At 40.3% G+C, this 20,676-nt stretch overlaps 1 protein-coding gene across 3 annotated transcripts in view; it reads right to left on the bottom strand.

Annotated features, from left to right (window-relative positions):
• Window positions 1–7,630: 7,630 nt before the first annotated feature.
• Window positions 7,631–20,676, bottom strand: part of KLHL13 (kelch like family member 13) — a 72,181-nt gene continuing 59,135 nt past the window's right edge. For 2 of the 3 annotated variants that reach the window (XM_007465464.1, XM_007465463.1), the window contains 3 exons: window positions 19,023–19,818; window positions 10,659–10,772; window positions 7,809–8,296 (listed from right to left, as the gene is read on the bottom strand). In XM_007465464.1, coding sequence (XP_007465526.1) covers window positions 7,809–8,296; window positions 10,659–10,772; window positions 19,023–19,818 — 1,398 coding nt within the window. Of the gene's footprint in view, window positions 8,297–10,658; window positions 10,773–19,022; window positions 19,819–20,676 lie in introns of all 3 variants that reach the window. The other variant, XM_007465462.1, reaches the window with a different exon arrangement.

The following is a 20,676-nucleotide window of genomic DNA, read 5'->3' as shown; positions in this document are numbered from 1 at the left end:
CGAACCCGTGTCCCCTGCATCGGCAGGCGGACTCTCAAGCACTGCGCCACCAGGGAAGCCCAAGGCTTTTTACTTTACATTTCATTTTTAGTATTAAAAATTTCAGCATGAGGAAGACGGCGGCGGATGGGCCACCCAGCAGCCTGTGTGCCTGACTCAGCTCCTTCTGCCAACTCCCTGACTCCAGATACCTGACTCTGGAAGAACGTAGCCCTGGCTGTGACCGCCCCTGCCCTCCGCACTGGATCAGTCTGACTGGTTGCCCAGCACCACACAACCTGACATTGCCATGACCTTGCAAACCTCTCACTCCTGAGTCAGTTGTCCCAGACCTTTTATTCTGGACTCCTAATTGGTGGAGACGTACAGCCTATGTACACACATCCAGAAGCCTCCCAAATACATCCACACGTTCCCTGTAACCTTCTCAATGCCTCTAGCAGGAGAGACTGTGATCATCTCTCTTACCTGAGGGTGTCAAAGACTTGGTGGGAAAAAGCTTGTAGTACAGGGACAGAAAGGAGGCACCAGATATAAGGTCACAGACGTCCCAGCCTTTATCAGCTGTCGCGGCCACCAGGACACCTACTCTTGCCCTTGAGTGCTCTGGCCACAAGTCACTCTAATTTGTCCCAAGGACAAAGGACCTGTTCCCGGCTAGGCCACGCTAACTGCATTTGGTGCCCTGCCACAGCAACTTCATTGCACATTTGTTGTGTTTAACTAACAGCTTGGAGGCTGCCTTTTTAAAGACTACAAAACAAACACTTGGAGATCCTAGCTCAGATCCTGCCAGTTTTTGTCATTTTGCATTTCTCTCTCTACCGGGACCAAGAAGCCGTACAGTGAAGGTGGTGGGCAATGAGAGGCAGCAGTGTGAGTTCTTCCTGACTACGTCCCACGATGTCCTCCCGAAGCAGGCAGGCCTGAAGGTATGTGTAGACCACAGTGAGGTGGAAGGTAGCAGGTGGAGAGGTACTTCCTGAGCCCTGAGTAGGAATCAGTTCTCCAGGCAAACTCCGTTAGCTTTTGAGGAATATTTGACCTCTTGATTGGCACACACACACATTTTCCTTTGGACCTGAGTGGGGTTACTCTGTGTAGCTTGAACTTATTATTTGCCTAGACATCAATTTGGGGGACATCTTGGCTCAAAATAATTTTCCCGTTCAGTGGGAATGTACCCCTTTCCAGGGATCGAGCTCCTGCCCCTCACATAAGGGCCCTGAGGCCCTTGCGTATTCATCCAAAGGTAAGCATCTAATGTAAACCCGTCCTATCGCTGTGCTTCCCAAGGAGTTTTCAACCGATGATGGGGAACGGGGAGTATTTTGTCATCGTGGGGAAAGGCAGACGTTCTCCGAGCCCCCATTCCTAGCCACTGCCGCGTCAAAGAGGCTGGGAAGCAACGAGTCGACCCTGAGAGAAAAGCACAGTCAGAGTACTGACACTCTTTGAGTCCTTCCTCTGGTTTTCCCTGTGTCCCAGCAGCAGCTCTGGTCTTCTTATGGTTGTGTAAGATGCCCCAATAACTGGTCTCATATATTTTTTTTCTTTTAGCCTCAGCTGGTTGGAGTTTGGTTTCTATGGCTTACAGTCAGGCCCTTTTTGCCTTCTGTATTTATTCATTTCTTTATTTCTTTATTTTGAAAGCTGTACATTTTATTTTATTTTTGGCCACACCACGCAGCTTGTGAGGTCTTAGTTCCCCGACCAGGGATCACACCCGTGACCCCTGCGATGGAAGCACAGAGTCGTAACCACTGGACCGCCAGGGAAGCCCCTGCTTTCCATGTTTATTAATGTCTATTACAGCTACTGTTCCTTTTGAGAAACACCTTCGTGAAGAGATTTGTGTGACGAATCAAAATCATGGCCTGCTGCCATGATTGTGCGCCACGTACGCTACATTCAGAGTATGTGTTGTCTTCTAATGTGGTTTGGGTGCAAATTCCTACCGGGCTAGGGCAGACATTATAGGTGATTGTGGCTGCCTGGGTTTAATCACTGAGGGAACAGGTAGATTTTCAGATAAGACATGAGAACTGAGAAATCAAACCTTAGGTGATGTATCTGCTGGGGCCTCGCTCTTTGGTGTCAGGACTTCAAACAACACAGGAGACTTGAGTGTGTTCCTTGGTGGTGGAGGGAATGGTGGGAAGAGGGCCTTTGTTACATGGAGTATGCTCAGGACCAATGAGCAGTGCTTTCAACCATTTTTGATCAGGTCCCACATTAGAACATTTTACTTATATTGTAACCACACACACACACACACACACACACACACACACACGTAAGTATTGTTTTGTGAATTTTTTTCTTTTGATTAAATACATGTGTATATGTATATATATAAACACATATACATAATCCAAAGAAAACTTCACAAAACAATACTTACATTTATGATGTACGGCACACTCTATTTTTTATTCCATTTCTGTAAAAAATGTTTCTAAAACTGATCTTACAACTCAGTAGTTCTCAGACTTTTGGGTCTCAGGACTCCCAAACATTCTTAAAATTTGAGGATACCAAAGAGGTTGTGTTTATGTGAGTTATAGCTATTGATGTTTACTGTATTAGAAACGAACAGTGAGAGGGTTTTTTTGCTTTTGTTTTTTAGCCCCGGCCAGGGATTGTACCCGGGGCCACGGCAGTGAAAGCACCGAGTCCTAACCACTGGACCACCAGAGAACTCCCTGAGGGTTTTTTAAATATGAGAATACACAAACTCATATCCTATTACCTGACAGAGTAATGGCATCACCGTGTGTCCTTCAACCTCTGGAAAATGCCACCGTACACTTGAGAATGAGAGAATGAGAGTGAAACAGGCAAATGAGAGCTTAGTATTATGACGAGAATAGTTCTGACCTCATGAATTCCCTGAAAGAGTCTCAGAGACACCAGGTTGCCTGGACCACACTTTGGGAATTTCTGTACTAATAGGTTGTGACCCAGACTTTGAAAAACATGAACCTAGAAAAAGCCTAGACTGACTTTGGACAAAGTGAACCAGTCAGTCCAATTAGCTAAATTTCCTTCTCCATGTTTCCCTCTTGTTCTTCCTGAAAGAGGAGGGTATTATGGCTAATTCCCCAACAACAATTTCATGTAAGATAGTTAATCTAAGCCAATCCGTGCACCGCATTCCCCTGGCAACAGGGCCACGAGCATCATATGTCCTGGGTTGCCTCCATCAGACTAAAGAGAATTTAAATTCCATGATTGAGGGAGAGGTTTTCTCTCTCTGTGGATGTGAACAAGGGATGCTACTGGCAGAACACAGTGTTTACAAATGCTGTTGCAAACAGAGTGGGGATATGAGGAAAAAAAAAAAAAAAAAACCAACCTGGGAGTTGGATGACACTGAGTTAAGTACATCTTGCCTGGGGCCTCCTTTATCTCCAGTGGGCTTTGCAGCTCTGTGAGAAAACACATGTCCTTATTGTTAGAGTTGGGGATTTCTGTTACTTGCAGTAAAAAAACATATTGACGCACTGAGATTTTAGGAAAGTCTTGTTAAATATCCCATCCTGTACTCTGCTGGTTACAGAGTCTTTTAAAGGACACGTTGTGTGTGACCCTACTTAGCACAGAACCAGCAAGTTGGGAGTTGGGGTAATTAGATCAAGTTGATCAGGGGGCAGGAGCTAGGCTTTCAAGGACTGGCTGCCCCTTCCTTATGCGTATTCTTTTATTTATAGCTTTGTGGCAAGAAAAGTTGTATTTTATTAATGCAGGCACTCGAGTCCCAGGCATTCATTTTATGAACATCTATTTTTGTGACTTGTTCAGATGTGGCTTCTTTAGACACCCATCCTAGCCTCCAGCACACTACGTTGTAAGCATCTATCTACCCAATTAGACTGAGCTCCTTGAGGGCAGGGATTCAGTTTTATTCATCTTTGTAGACCCTAGGACTCTTCATTGACTGATACAAAATACGTTCACAGTAAACGTTTCTTGAAAGAATAAGTGGGGGGCTTACCTCGTAGCGCAGAGGTTAAGAATCCGCCTGCCAGTGCAGGGGACACGGGTTTGAGCCCTTGTCCGGGAAGATCCCACACGCCACGGAGCAACTAAGCCCGTGCGCCAGAACTGCTGAGCCTGCACTCTAGAGCCCACGAGCCACAACTACGGAGCCCCCGTGCCACAACTACTGAAGCCTGCGCGCCCAGAGCCCATGCTCCACAACAAGAGAAGCCACCACAATGAGAAGCCTGCACACTGCAACGAAGAGTAGCTCCCGCTCGCCGCAACTAGAGAAAGCCCTCACGCAGCAACAAAGACCCAACGCAGACAAAAATAAATGAATTGATTAATTTTTTTAAAAAAAGAATAAATGAATGATAATGAAACGCGCTCTTGTAATGCAGGAGTCAGCAAACTACAGACCATGGACCAAGTCTGGTCCGTGGTCTGTTTTTCTATGGCCCAGGAGCTAACAATTTTTAAATGGCTGAAAACTCAAAAGAGGAGTCATATTTCATACTATGTGAGAATTATATGATATTCAAATTTCAGTGTCCTAAACTTATATTAGAACACATCCTCACTCGTTCATTTACACATTATCGACATTTTTGCACTACAACATCAGAGATGAGTAGTTGCCACAGAGACCAACGGCCCACAGAGATTAAAATATTTACTTATTTTTACAGAAAACGTTGGCCAACCTGTAACGTTCTGATAATTGTGTAAAAACAATATACTCACATTTAGCAATCGTTACTGGTATGGGGGGAGATGAATGACTTTTCTTCTTTCTTGTATTTACCAATTTTTCTGTATTTTGCCTTTTTATAATTACCAAGAGTTGTAAAATACTACATGATTTGACCAATTTAAAATAAAATTCCTTTAATCCCTGTGAACTTGTTTCACATTTACTTTCCTGTCCGCATACTCCCAGAGATCTCTGATGTGGAAAGGACTAAATCTGAGGCCTAGCGCCTTGAAAATAAGACACAATAGCCAAGAATAAAATTAGAGGCAGGGCCAACTTTCCACATGAGGAAGTCTACTTACCATTCTTGGGGGGGTGGGCAATACACAAAGGCCCTTGAAATGGAAAAAAAACAAAAAGGTCACAGTTGAACTAATTAAATACAACACCACTTACTTGCCCTATGGGGGCACTCTCTCCGGGTATAATGGGAGGGAATTATTTTAGCAACTTGCAAGGAAACAATACATACTTATATATTGTTAAGTCTCTAAAGTACTATTAGAGAGGAAACAGGTTCAGGTCATCATTTTACTTTTCAGGGCAAAACCTGATTATGAGATGAATTTTTTTTTAATTCTAGAAACAGGCAAAGTAGCTGTTTGCTTTCATCTTTCCCACTCTACCAACCTTGACCAGGAAGGGAAATGATGAACCTTTTGAGATTTAATGCATTCAGTAACTCCTTTTTCAAGTAGATCAAGAACCTAAGAAAGGCAAATGTGAGAAATGCTTGTAAAGCCAACTGATGACTGGCAGATATTTTTTATAAAGAAAAATTGTTAATTCGCTGTGAAGGAAAATGTGTAATAATTTACCAGCTGTTGGAATTGTTTAATAACAGCGCTTGCATGACATGAATTGTTATTCTAAATAACATAGGGTCTGGATGCAGAAAAGGTAAGCTGTCAAACAGAACCTTGTGCTTTGTTATTCCCTGCAGCAAACTGCGACCGGATCACCAACCCTGTTTCCTCTTCTTTCTGGGCACGCGGCTATCTGCTATTTTCCAGTCCCCTTTGGGCTTCTGTGTGGACACAGGATTGACTTCCGGCCAGCAGAACGTGGGTAGAAGTGATGCATGCCTCTTTCAGGCCCGACAGCCCTCATACCTGCAATGTTCCAGTTTTCTTCTGCTGACTAAACAGAGAAGATTCCGAGGACCCAAGAGGCAGAAGACGCCACAAGATGGAAGAAACTGTTGCTGCTTTGGAGGCGAGCCACCTGACCAGGAACACCCATACTGGACTGTGGTGGGACCATTAGTCTGTCCTGTACATGTTCCCATGTTCAGGAGGGCGCTAACTCTCCGCAAATGGCTGAATCTGATCTACCTATAAGCAGACAACTGAAATCACGTGACCAGTTTCTCTGACTTAAGAACAATCTTGCCAAAGAGGGTCTTTCAAATTCAAACCAGGCTTCTCCTAACATTCAAAAGTACCACTGATGGGAAAATTGTTTTCTTCATTATGATTAACTCAAGACAGAGGCAGTGACATGGGCACTGCCGATTCTCCACTAGATAAGAACTTTGGCAACACTCTAGTTGGTTTGGAATAGCTCGAAATTTTTGGTTCAGATTTAATCTGCTCATTTGCAGATAAAGTAGGAAAGATCACACATATGGCCCTAACATAATTATCAATCTCTTACAAAAACATTTTTTCGGTCAAGAACAAATCTCTTAAGTCATTTTACACAATCCCTTCTCATTAGGCAAGATGGATCTTCTGGAAGATCCGGGAAACTGACCTCAGAAATGTCACTGCTCTTGTGGTTTAGACATATTATTACCCAAAAAGAAAGGTATTTAATCAAAGGAAGCCAACTCAGACAAGAATAGGATACCTCACACCAAAGCGACATTAAATTTTTTTATTGAACAGAAAAAATAAAACATGGAAGTGGAATTCACTGAGCGAAAGCAGCTCACCAGGTGGAGCTGCTATACTTTGTGCTAAATAATCTTATGAACTGAGTATACAGAATACATATAATATGTAAGTTACCTCAACAGCAAAGGAGAAGGTGTAGATTACAGTTTTGGAAGGAAAAATTTGGCCAAATGACAAACTGAGTTGCTCAAAATTTCTAGCCCTTATTCACCTAAATTCAGTATGATTCTACATACGTGCATTCAGTACGTGCATACTGAATTCCCATTTTAATGGAAGCTGCTATTTGGAAGAAATTTCAAAGTTTTCTTTTTTGCATTTGTTTGACGTGCTACTCAGTTTTTAAAATTCTTCTATTTGATATATGTGTGTGTATATATTTATACACACTTAAAAAACCCCAAAGCCTTGCTTACAAGTTGAGGGGTCACGCTGTTTTTTTAAATTAATATTCGTGAATTACAATTATTCTTTCTCCTGTGTGTCTAAGAAACTTGATGTGTTCTCAGTGTACCCCACAGACAGGTGGGCTGACAGATATGTCAAAAATACTTTATGAAAAGAGGGGGGTAGCTCATGCGAGTTGGCAACCTTTGTCTATTGTTTCCTGTTGGAGCGGGCTACCTCCCTTTCACATCTCACAGTCAAAGATGAAAGGAAAACTTTTCACTTTGAAGCCTAGTAGCACGGTTGTACATTTACTATAATCCACCTTCAACTTGGTTTATTGGGCTTTCTAATGTAAGATGACAAATACCTTACACCCAGTACACAGCATCAAAAAAGTACTGCAGAAACATCTTATAGACAATACCTTGCCTTGCTTTTTTTTTTTTTTTTTTTTCTCTCCCTGTTTTTAATCAAAAAAGTACTGCAGAAACATCTTATAGACAAATCCTTTCCTTGTTTTTTTTTTTTTTTTTTTTTCCTCCTCGTATGTTAAACATCAGCTTCTATGGGATACGTTTCCAGAATGGTTTTGTTACCACTTTATAAACACTCAGAGCCAAACAAACAGCACAAAGAACATCAATGTCGTCTTTTTTCCAATATTTGTATCAATTACTGGAGGCTAATCCTAACATACACTACTTAAGGGGGGGGGGCGAAAGAAGAGAATCCATGACACGTTGCAAAGATAGGACTACAGCATCTTAGTTGTAGGGACGATCTTAAGGTGCAGAAAGAGGGGACTCTCTAGAAGGTGATGGTGTGGTTTCTTCAGGTGGAAAAACTGTGAGTGTGCAAGCTCGGATGCCACCCAGGGACTCTGGGAGATCAAAAACCTTATGCCATTCATCTTTATCTGGATCATATTTCTGCACTATCTCTACCATACAACGATTATTCCATGAATACCCACCAACCACGTAGATTTTATTTTCAAAGACAGCGACCCCAACATCACTCTGCCCTCTTAACATGGCAGCAATTGGGGTCCACTGGTCAAGGATCGGTGAGTAGTATTCACAGCTTAGGACATCATCATAATCGCTTGTTCCTCTGAAGTGATTGCCACCAATGACATACAGCCTTTCTCCCACTGTACACATGCAGTGCAGACCTCTGACAGTGGTCATTGGCGCCTTCTGGATCCATTTGTCAGTATCAGGGTCAAAGCACATGAGCTCCTTTTGGAAAGTGTCATGAGTAATTCCTCCTAGAGAATGAAAATTACAGGCATGGGGTAAACAGATTATTATAAAAATGCAAAAGTAAACAGGAGGCTCTCTGTAACAGGTCACAGATAATTAACGTCTATCCAGGTATTATGACATTTTAGAGCTTATCAACCTTGTTCTTATAAATGTCTCCCTGCTATACTTTCTCTGGATTAAAAAATGAAGAAAGTAACATCTTCATCTCCTTAAAGAACAAAAATGCAGCTTATATCATTGTAATGACTTTCTCAAACAGAGACCCATGGGATTTAAGAGGCTTTACAGAATGAAAATATATTTTGGCCAGTCTTAGAGTTGGGTTTACAGGAAATCCCAACTACAAAGCATCATTCACTTCTGCTGCTCTTCAGCGAGCACCCTCTGGGTGCTGAGCACAGGGCTAGGGCACTTTAAAGCCTAGGTGCCCGTTTCCTCATTTGTCAGATAAGAATGTCCACTCTAGTTCTCTCATTAGGATTGTGACTATGAACTGAAATAAATCACAGTGCTTTGAAAAAGTCGAAAGTATTGCGCAAATGTAGAAGCTTATAGGAATATTCGGAACTGATTATTTTTGTAGAGTTTTGGGTGGGTAGCGTGAGGGTGGGTAATGTCCTCTCTTAAAAAGCTGAAGAATTATGGAATTTTGTATGTACAGCAATTCGTTGTTGCTCTATTGAGTCTATATCATCTACAGAGTATATTCTTAGAGCACATCTAAATCAGCCTGTACAATGAAAGTATCAGACTATATATTCTGCAGATTAGGGAGAAAACTAAACTAATCTTTAGCCATATCATTCAAAGCTCTATGTCTGGTGGCCAGATGGCAATCAATTTTTTTTCTGCTTTTAGATATTTTTTCTGTGCTTCACTGAATTGCCAGCAAGCAAAACAGTGCTCTTTGGTTTGAAACTCAGCTGTGGTTCCTAGCCTACTCTTGACTGGGAAGGTCATTTGTGCAACGTATCCTAGTTATGCCAAAGCACCACTAGAACAATTCGAATGTCATTTTTCCCCCCCAGAGGACTTGGAGCTCTCCTTATAATGGCATAGCAGCTACACACGTAAATTAGGTGGATGGTGTAAATCATTGATTAGTGGAGCATATGATTTCCTGGATGGCTCTTTCAATATAAGACGTCCCGGGCTTCCCTGGTGGCGCAGTGCTTGAGAGTCCGCCTGCCGATGCAGGAGACGCGGGTTCGTGCCCCGTTTCGGGAAGATCCCACGTGCCGCGGAGCGGCTGGGCCCGTGAGCCATGGCCGCTGAGCCTGCGCGTCCGGAGCCTGTGCTCCGCAAATGGGAGAGGCCACAACAGTGAGAGGCCCGCATAACGCAAGGAAAAAAAAAAAAAAAAAAAATATATATAAGACGTCCCATAGTTGCTCATATATTTAACACCAGAAACCTGCCAGTCATACACTACAGGCCTTTCCCTGATCCTCCTTCATTAGAGATTTCATAAGGCAGCGTTCAGAGACTCAGACCACAAACATCACCTTATCGCCTTTGTTCTCTAATAGCGTAACTGCTGGCCTGGCACTGGCAGGCCTTCAAAAGGGGGAAAACTATCAGAGGTAGACTGTGTCAGGGCCAAATGGTAAGAACCTGAATAATGGAATAAAATTTCAATACATGAAGTGAACATTACATTAAAATAAGACTCCTTTCTAAATTCTACAGAAGGATGATTTGAACACCAACAGTCTGAGAATGAAAGTTGTTACTGGGACACTGAGCGAACTGCAGCTGTTTCAGAATTTTTTATCAGAAAAATATATGTGCATGTGGCCAAAATACAGGTAATCAACACAGAATTATTTATGCAATGACACCATAGTAGAACCCGTTATAATGCTAAGGACAAGAGAAACATATATTATGGGTTGCACTAAATGAGAGAATGAACATTATTATGCATTATATGTATATTGGTAGCAAGTTTTATGCACAGTAGAGCTTATATGTTACATAATGATATATTCCCTCATAGAGTTTAGCTAAATTCTGAATAAAAATGAATTAAATGTTGTTATAGAGAATATGAATGGTGGTTATTAGAGTACCGAGTTATTGGAGTACAGGGTATGGGGACTAAAAAGGCAAGCTGGAGAAGCTGAAAGCTTTCCAATTTCTTCTAAGTAAGGTATTTACAGTAGGATTGGTTTGCTGCTAGTCTTATAAACTTATAAAATGCCAAAGGATTCATATGCAAGTGTACACACAAAATATATTCTAAAATCAATACAAATTATATTTTGGTTATCCACTTCTGGGACTATTATTAACACCAGATGGAAAGATGGCGACATAGCTAAAAGTCTATGTATTATATTAATTGCATTTGCAATTATTTACCTGAAATATACATTACGCCTCCATACACAGTTCCAGCATGGCCATAGTGGGGCTCACTCATTTTGGCAACGTAGGTCCATTCATTTGTTCTTGGATTGTAACATTCTACTGTAGCTGTTGTTTAAAAAATAAAAAGAAAGAATGAATGAATTTTTTAAAATGATTTATAATTTCAAATTTAGCAATTAATCATTTTTCCTTTTAGGTGGAACAATAATAATATCCAAATAACTGAAACATTTCTATTATAGCTATGAGATATTCTTTGGGGGTCACTTATATTAATTATTGACGTTATGTTAATAATATGAACCATTAATACATTGATACATGTTACATCAGACGAGCTACGTAATATAATAAGGTAACATTTCCGTTGCTGCAGAAAGCACTAGGATTGGGCTTCCCTGGTGGCGCGGTGGTTGAGAGTCCGCCTGCCGATGCAGGGGACGTGGGTTCGTGCCCCGGTCCGCGAGGATCCCACATGCCGCGGAGCGGCTGGGCCCGTGAGCCATGGCCGCTGAGCCTGCGCGTCCGGAGCCTGTGCCCCGCAACGGGAGAGGCCGCAACAGTGAGTAGGCCCGCGTACCACAAAAAAAAAAAAAAAAAAGAAAGAAAGAAATCACTAGGATTTATTTTCTTCTAGGATCTTGTTACATCTTTATAATTTGACATTTCTCCCATTTCTTTGCTCTACATATGTGGGAAGAAAAGATGAAAAAAATCACAAGGAAGAAAAACACTTTGATTCTATATGATACACCATATAGGAAACAAAGGTTAACAGATATGAAGCAAAAATTTAAGTTGAAAATGAAAGTATGCACACTGCCTGGTGTATGTTTTGATGCCTATTGCTTTATTTTATATTCAGACTACAAAATGGACACTGACGATAATTTTTCAGTATTTACACATTAAAGCCAATAGCTTGAATATAACCACCCAATACCGTTGTAGCCAGTACTGCTCTTAACTTGAAGATGATTAGCAGCGTAATATGAAGTTAAGATTTTTATCAGGGGTACTTCCTCTCAGTAACAAATTTATCATCTTTAACATAAAATATCTGAGAAGTGGCCTCATCTTACTTAAATATCAATCTGTTATAACCTCAAGACTAGAACAATGACAGTCCAGACAGGTAGAAAATGTGATCTTTTTTAAAAGGCAGAAAAACAATAGGGATGTTAGGAGGACTCTGGTCAAAAGTACAACATCTAGACTGATTTGAAAAGTTTATACTATTTATTGCAGACGTTGCCACTTGCTAACCCAAATGCTTGTCTCCACTAACCCTGCTTTTTTCTTACTAACAGAACCACAACACTGCTCAGGAAAGCACTGCGCCCAACTCAAAATAAAATTCAAATTAGCAGGTTCCCTTGAAGCTGGAATTGATGATATGATACAGTTGTAGGCAATGGAATGGAAGCAGGAGGATACTGAGTGGGGCTATTTGATCAAGCCACCGGAATAAAATTTGGCTACTTGCAGCCAAATGCAATCCTAATTGATGAATCATCCTTTGAACAAGTTTTCCTATTTAAGAAAACAACAGTAATGTGAGAACAAGCAAAACTAGAGAGAGAGAGAGAGATTAATTTTCTACTCTCTTCAATAACTTCATCAAATTCACTACATGAACTACTTATTTCTCCTCTAACAACACCTGTAGTATACCACTTCTCATATCCCTTTACTGATTTCCTTTGCTACTTTAGTTCTGAATTTTCAGTCTTATTTCAAAGGCTTTTAACTGTTCTCTTGCTTCAGGCTTGGACCCTTACCAACTCTATTTCTTCTAAACCTTCCCATCAGGTAGCAAGATCCTGCAAAATCTTGCCCCCAAATAAGGGCTATTTCCACAATTAATGACAAACTAAAATTGTTTGCTCCAATACTGTTTGTGACTGTTTTCAGTCACTGGATGTTTTCTTTCTTTCTTTCTTTCTTTCTTTCTTTCTTTCTTTCTTTCTTTATTTTTGGCTGCGGTGGGTCCTCGTTGCTGCACACGGGCTTTCTCTAGTTGCGGCGAGTGGGGGCTACGCTTCGTTGTGGTGCGCGGGCTTTTCATTGCGGTGGCTTCTCTTGTTGCGGAGCACGGGCTCTAGGTGCGCGGGCTTCAGTAGTTGTGGCACACGGGCTTAGTTGCTCTGCAGCATGTGGGATCTTCCCGGACTAGGGCTCAAACCCGTGTCCCCTGCATTGGCAGGAGCATTCTTAACCACTGCGCCACCCGGGAAGTCCTGGATGTCTTCTTGAATGTTCAGTTCCATTTGCCTTCAGCGTGACTTCTTTTGCCTAATTGACAAGCAAAATCCTCCTGAATGTATATTAATGGTAGGGTTTTATCCGACAAAAGAATGTAGGCTAATCACACATCCTATCAGAAGGGTTTTTTTAAAGACTTCTTTCCATCTATTTGATGTCAAAAGTAGCTTTTACTCCAGTTCTATGCTTTTCTTAATGAAGAATTCTGCCTTGAACTTTGAAATTTCTAGACTGTTACACTCTTTCTTTACGTCTAATTCAATCTGTTCTGGGACTTCCCTGGTGGTCCAGTGGTTAAGACTCTGTGCTCCCAATGCAGGGGGCCTGGGTTCTAACCCTGGTCAGGGAACTATATCCCACGTGCCACAGCGAAGACCTGGCACAGCCAAATAAATAAATAAATATTAAAAAAAAAATGAGAGCAATCTGTTCTGATGCAGTTTGCATTAGTTTCCTCTTATTCTTTTTATAGGGAGCTAGAATCTGAATAGCTATTCACTCTTTACGATTATTAAAATTTTCCTATGTAGAAAGATAATGCTGTTCTTCTATCACTGAGTTAACTGCATTTTTTTGGTGATGGGGGTTATAAGAATCCATCTATACTTTCTCATACAGGGGTCCCTGAAATGTAAGATGGCTATTAATCACCAATAACACAACAAGTATATAATAGTTCATCATCCCTAAACTTGTCTTCTTCCAGCTAGATAACCCATCTCCTTTAGCTTTTCCCATCATTTAATCTTTATTGCCTCCATGCAGGATTGTTATTATTAGTAGTAAAATCAGTATATTTAGTTTTAAAATAGAATATATCTAATTAACAAGTCTATATACTGATACATGCCCTTAGTCCTATTTTCCGTATTTACAAGGCAATGAGATGTTAGTGCCAACCACCTTGATAGGGGGAGGGGACACGGGATGAGCATCAAGGAGTTGGAGCCACAAAGCAGTGAGTCCATCACAGTCTGTGACAGGTAGGAATGGTAATGAGGTAATTGGGAAAATCTAGAACAGGGGAGGTCAGGCAAACTATAGCCTGTAAGCCAAATCCAGTACGTCGTCTGCTTTTGTATGGCCAACAGGATAAAAATATGAATGGCTTTTACATTTTTAACGAGTTGGAAACACAAATCAAAAGAAGGATAGTTTGTGAAATATGAAAATCATATGGAATTCGAATTTCAGTGTTCATATATAAAGCTTTATTGGAAAACAACTTCACTCATTTGTTTATAAACAAATTGTCTATAGTTGCTTTCATAATACAATAGCAGAGCTGATTAGTTGTGACAGAGATCCTACAGCCTGCAAAGCCAAAAAGATTTCCTTTCTGGCAACAGGGATCAGTTTTCTGATCCCTATTCTAGAGAACCACCTTCAGTAGTCTGGTGGCCTAGTATTTAAATTAGAGACCCTCCCTAATTTAAGAATTACACTTCGGTTGGTTATTTCACATAACTCGTCAGGGACTCATTTTCTCAGGTGACTCCACTGGAGTTCAGAATCGCGCACAAGGGATGACGTGGAATTTACTTGTTCTTTGAGGTTAGGAAAGAGATTAGTCCTGAAGAAAACCATTTAGACAATAATGGCTGCCACAAAGAGGGGATGGTCTCTAGAATCCTAGAGTGCCAGCTGGTAATATGTCGCTTAATAAAGAAACTGCAAATCCATTAAGGGATATGGATGCATTTGATAAATTTTATTAATTTTATTGTACATTTGTTTGGAAAAATTCAACACGTTTTCTATAAGTTATTTCATTATTTGAAAGCCTGACTTATTTAACTGAAGTGAAAGATATCTGAGCTGTCATATTTCTCCTCAATACAGAAAACCTCAATGGAAAATCAATTTCTTATATGACAATTTTGAAAGATACCAGAAATAACTGACCCCTTTTTCACTTAAGTGACAGCTACTCTAAGCTTTCCCCAGTTTCCCACTGTACCCAGTGTCAAAGGAAAGTAGCATTTCTAAGGAATTATATTTCAGCAATAAGCCAGGCTCACACACACACTAACAGTACCGTTTTTATGTACTATGGGCTTGGGTCCATACACTCCATGGCAAGATTTTAAAAGGCTAAATGCATTAAAATGATCTAAAATGTCTTGCGAATGCTGCCACTGTTTTCTTTTCATCATTATATGCAGGCGATGGTTATTGTGTGTATGAAGAATAAATGATGTACTGGTACTAATGAACCTGTTAAACTGTGAAATGATTTTCCCATCAATCCCGTTTTCCTGACACCCATTCCTACTCCCCTTCTCTATTTACATAGACATATGACTATGTCAACATAATCAGTTAAGATGGAATGTTATTACAACAGATGTTAGTATGGGGCGGAGGGAGGGGGTGCCATTAAAAAACGCTTATGGAACACGAGAAATGTTAAAAACCCCGCCTCGCTGGAACATTCAGAAATATAAGCAAGCATTTCTTTAGAACCAAAATCTACTATTCTGCAAAAATAATGGGTCTAAGAAAATTACAAAGGGCAACTGACCCATATCCTCTTCTTATTTATACAAGGAGAAACATTATAAACAGAATTCAGAAGAACACATTAATGTTCTTCTTTTGGGAGGTAATCAGGGTGGTTACATCACGTTTGGTTACCTCAACGATACAGACTGTGACGAGATGGACCCGCCTACTTCATATCCCCACATGGGTGTAAAACAGGAGGAACTCAAAGGGGTAGGGTGGGTCAGGCGGAAAAAAAGCCAAAACAAAACGAAGCTGCTTGCTACTTGGTTTTATATAAAGACTCTTTTGGGCCTGAAGGTTCTCCTGGAATCAAGACTCTATACTGGAGTGTACTTAATAAGTCAATCACACGATTTTTTTTCAAAAAAATTCCAATATATTTTAACTTCAAATATGTAGCACAGAATGGATTTGCTGGGTATGCTGATTTTAAGGGAAGCAATCATCTTCTATAAAAGCTTAGTTGCTTATAGATTCTAGGAGAAAATTTCAAACGGAAAGAAATATCAAATAGTTGCCCTCTAAATGGAATTATAGTTGTCCTTTGGTATTGAGGGTTTGTGTCTATATTATAATCATACATTTATTTGTGAAAACACAGTTTATGAATTAAGATAAAAATGGACCTCTGTTTACCACCTAGACGGGGAGTATTTTTTTAGAATATTTAAATCATTATCCTTAGGTTTAAGCTCTGGGCGATTGTGTTTTTAAAGTCTAAATATAATCAAACAGTTATTACAAATTTAGGAACAGCTCATGAAAAGCATGATTCTCTTGTATCCTGTCACTTTCAAACTGAAACACAGAAGCCTGTTTTTAATAAGACATTAAAGGGGTGATTTCTGAAGGTCATGAGCAAGGAAGCCAGCCGCTTGCCCAACGGGGTAGTCTACTTTTTGTTTCCAGTTGAGCATAACGTGGGAATAACTCAAACAGGGTAAGGATTAAGTCAGAAGAAGGAAGCCTCTAGCGCCTCAGTCTTATATAACAACTCTCCTTGGCCTGAAGATGATAAATTCTCAGAATATAAATATTAGGAACAATATATTGAAAACTTAATAGCTGCATATTAACAGAGGTGATAACATTACCAAGCAAGCAGTGACTGAAAAATGGAGCTATTTCCTTAGAGAAAAGAAGTTTCAAAATGACCACTGACTGCCAGGGCTCATGACCTATAATTTGTAAACTTGTAAAGATGAACTTACATAAGTGGTTTTGCTAAGAAAGTGTCAAGTCACTACTTGCATCTTCTGGTTATTTCCAGACACCATAAATTTAAAATAGTATAATAACATGAACATAATGTGTGTGGGTTGACTGAGGAAATGACAATCCTACACTAAAGGTATTAATGTGTCAAGTGCTTTTAAAAGTCTGATTATTAAAATATATTGGGAAACTTGTGTGGTTCACGATCCTGACAGCTAGGCCAACAACCTGGAAAGTCTGGCCTTAGAAAAAATTTCACTGTGACAACAAAGGGGGAAAAAAAATGGGTAGGAAACATCAGCAACATTAAGACCATGTCACTCATACAGATTTGCCAACAAACACGTGAAAAGATGCTCAACATCATTAATCATTAGAGAAATGCAAGTCAAAACCACAATGAGGTATCACCTCACACCGGTCAGAATGGCCATCATCAAAAAATCTAGAAACAATAAATGCTGGAGAGGGTGTGGAGAAAAGGGAACCCTCTTGCACTGTTGGTGGGAATGTAAACTGGTACAGCCACTATGGAGAAAAGTATGGAGGTTAATCAAAAAACTACAAATAGAACTACCATATGACCCAGCAACCCCACTACTGGGCATATACCCTGAGAAAACCATAATTCAAAAAGAGTCATGTACCACGATGTTCACTGCAGCACTATTTACAATAGCCAGGACACAGAAGCAACCTAGGTGTCCACTGACAGATGAATGGATAAAGAAGATGTGGCACAGATATGCAATGGAATATTACTCAGCCATAAAAAGGAACGAAACTGAGTTATTTGTAATGAGGTGGCTGGACCTAGAGTCTGTCATATAGAGTGAAGTAAGTCAGAAAGAGAAAAACAAATACCGTATGCTAACGCACATATATGGAATCTAAGAAAAAAAAAAACAAACGGTACTGATGAACCTAATGGCAGGGCAAGAATAAAGACGCAGATGAAGATAATGGACTTGAGGATACAGGTGGGGAAGGGTACGCTGGGACGAAGTGAGAGAGTGGCATGGACATATATACACTACCAAATGTAAAGTGGATGGCTAGTGGGAAGCTGCTGCATAGCATAGGGAGATCAGCTCGGTGCTTTGTGACCACCTAGAGGGGCGGGATTGGGAGGGTGGGAGGGAGGCTCAAGAGGGAGGGGATATGAGGATATATGTATACGTATAGCTGATACACTTTGTTGTACAGCAGAAACTAACACAACAATGTAAAGCGATTATACTCCAATAAAGATATATATTAAAAAAAGACCATGTCACGAACAAGAAAGAGCTTGATAAGCTGAAAAGTTTAAGAGCTGAGAGCAGCTCTTTTTGTCTCCAATAAACTGCTTATTCTCAAATCCATTAGACTACCTTTTATTTTTTAGAATACTGAAGAAAAGGATTCTGATAATTACTCTGAATTTATCCAGAGCCAATGCCAGTATTTTAAGCTTCCCCAGCATTATGGAACCTGGAAGACCGTTCAACTACAGGGACTCTATTTCGAACAGAGAATAAAGGAAGATGGGTGTTACCCACTGTTACCAAACAATGATGGTAATGACAGATATGTAACACATGACATAAAATGTGGTCTTTCTGACTTATTGGGCAGCCACCTTGTTCCAATTTTATCTAAAATAACAAAATTAGTGTTAATTTATGTAGCCAAAGTATTGGTCTATGTTAACTATACTTGTCGCTGATCTTAGATTAGGAAGAAGGGACCATCAAATAATAAAGCTTACCAGATCAGTTTACAGTGAAGAAAACTGTTTCGTATTTCACCGAGAGAATGATTTTTTGAGACTGATAGTTACCTATCATAATACTCACAGTAAATAAACTCTGGATAATATTGAACTCTGAACACTTAGTAGATAAGAAAATCATCTTACTCTGTGGCCTGTGGTAGGTAACAGATTACGTAAAAGAAGCAACTATAAAAGTCCGTGCTCTGTAAGGAAGAATTTTAACCTGCTCAGTAAACTATTATGTGGGCTTTTAAAATGGAACATGAGGGAACATGCCAAACTTCTGTCCAAGATACTATTAGAATTTAAATGAGCAGAACATACTTTTTAGTTGAACCTTCAAGATGAAAACCATAGATATTGCACAAGTAAAACATTCTGCAACATATTGATATATTTGTAAGATAATAATTTGTAGTGTGGCCAACAATGTATGCCCAGATTAGGCGTAACAGATGGTCTCTGATATTTTCTAAGAAAAACAGTTTAAAATAAAATCCTGGCTACATTTTTTGGTCTTTGATGTTACAAAACTGCTTATTTTGTGATTTGACAAGAATCTGGGGGTAAAGAAATTAGTCTCTATGCTTAATAGAAGTGCACACACTTACGCAGTTCACCAGCTGCATTTCGCCCACCAACTGCATACAGGTATCCTTTGAGGGCACTTAGGTGGAAGAAGGTGCGCTTTTCATTTAAAGATGCAACTTGCATCCACTTATTGTATCGAGGATCAAATCTGAAGACTGTATCAACTGCCGTTTTTCCTTTTGTGTCATAATTACTCTGTCCACCAACGACGTACAGGAAATTTCCAATGACGGCAATGCCATGCTGGTACCTTGGGGCATCCATGGGGGCTAAGGACTTCCACTCGTGAGCCTTTTCATCATACATGCGCAATTCCTTGCTGACAACCAGCTGCTGCCTCAGCACTCCTCCTAGTGTAACCAAATGAGTGGTGTCAGACCGAATGGCAGTCCTGTCTGACTGCATCACTGGCTGCATATATGGCATCATTTGGTAATTGCTGGCTTCCAAAAGGAGATTCACACACGTGTTGTCAGTTCTCATGAAATCCACGGTTTGCACGTAATTAATGAGCTCCTGTGGTGTCATCAGTGGAAATCGTATGTTCTTCATTAATTTTGCAGCAAAGTCCATCCGAGGCTCTTCTAGGCGTAGCCAGCGACAGGTAGCCTTAAAGAGCTCAAGTTCAGTGCAGTGCTTAAGGCTATTACTGGAAAGCACAAAGGCAAGACGTTCAAAAGGGAGTTTCAAGAACTCCCCGGTGCTCAGCAATGCGGGAAAATTCTTCAAGACGAAACTGTTAACGTATTTATCCACTTCTGTCAGATTGTAGGTGTTGGCAATCCGCCCAACTTCGACACAATTGTCTAAAGTGACCTATTAAGCCAATTACAAAAAATTAAAACCCAACTACTTTCATGGCACTCACGCCTGGATACATAAATACCTGTACTAGAATGAGAGTAAATATGCTTTTTACTGCCCATATAGATGCAAATGAAGCTTCCTTTCTCCATATATTAACGATTTAAAGGGAATTCACAAACTACCCTTACCTAATCCAATAGAAAGGTGACTAAAAGAAAATGCTCATTCCAAGTCAGTAGATTGAAAGTTACTCTAAGAAACAATGGTATAACTTGACTATGGCCAAAATAATTACTTTTCTCTCCTCAAAATGTGTCCTCACCACCCCCAGCCAAATACTAAGAAAATTCTGGCCAGATGGAAGTTCTGGAAAAATAGAAAGTTATTCTATTATGAACCATCTCAATCCACTTTTCAGTCATGATTCTTAAAAGTAACTCAGCTAGCAGATCCACACACAGAAAAACTCTAGTACCCGATCCCTAAATGTCTCTTTCATGTCAACAGGCTTCATTCATCACTATGATTCATTTTAATTCCTTTAAAATTTATTGCTTATAGTGAAGATAATTTAATAGGACCATTATTCCTAGGGTGAAGTTATTCTCCATATTATTTAGGTAGAAACCGAAGCAAGGAAATCACTTTCTTGAGGGCTGGAATGGGTGTTTCTACATCAAATCATTCCTTTTGTTTAGTTTTTGGTATGTATGCTGATGGCTGGCACCATATTTCTCCTTAGCCACCCTCTTACTCTCAGCATACTGTAGCTCTGCCTGGAGTCCGCGTTAGCCCCCCGAGATTTCCCCAGCACAGAGTAAAATATACCAAAAACGGGAGCCGTGAAAAGGAGAGAAGCTATGGAGA

Source organism: Lipotes vexillifer, unplaced genomic scaffold, assembly GCF_000442215.2.
Source record: "Lipotes vexillifer unplaced genomic scaffold, Lipotes_vexillifer_v1.1 scaffold560, whole genome shotgun sequence".
Lineage (NCBI taxonomy): Eukaryota > Metazoa > Chordata > Mammalia > Artiodactyla > Lipotidae > Lipotes > Lipotes vexillifer.
Note: the sequence above shows the minus strand (reverse complement) of the source record. Positions and strands in the feature narration are given on the sequence as shown.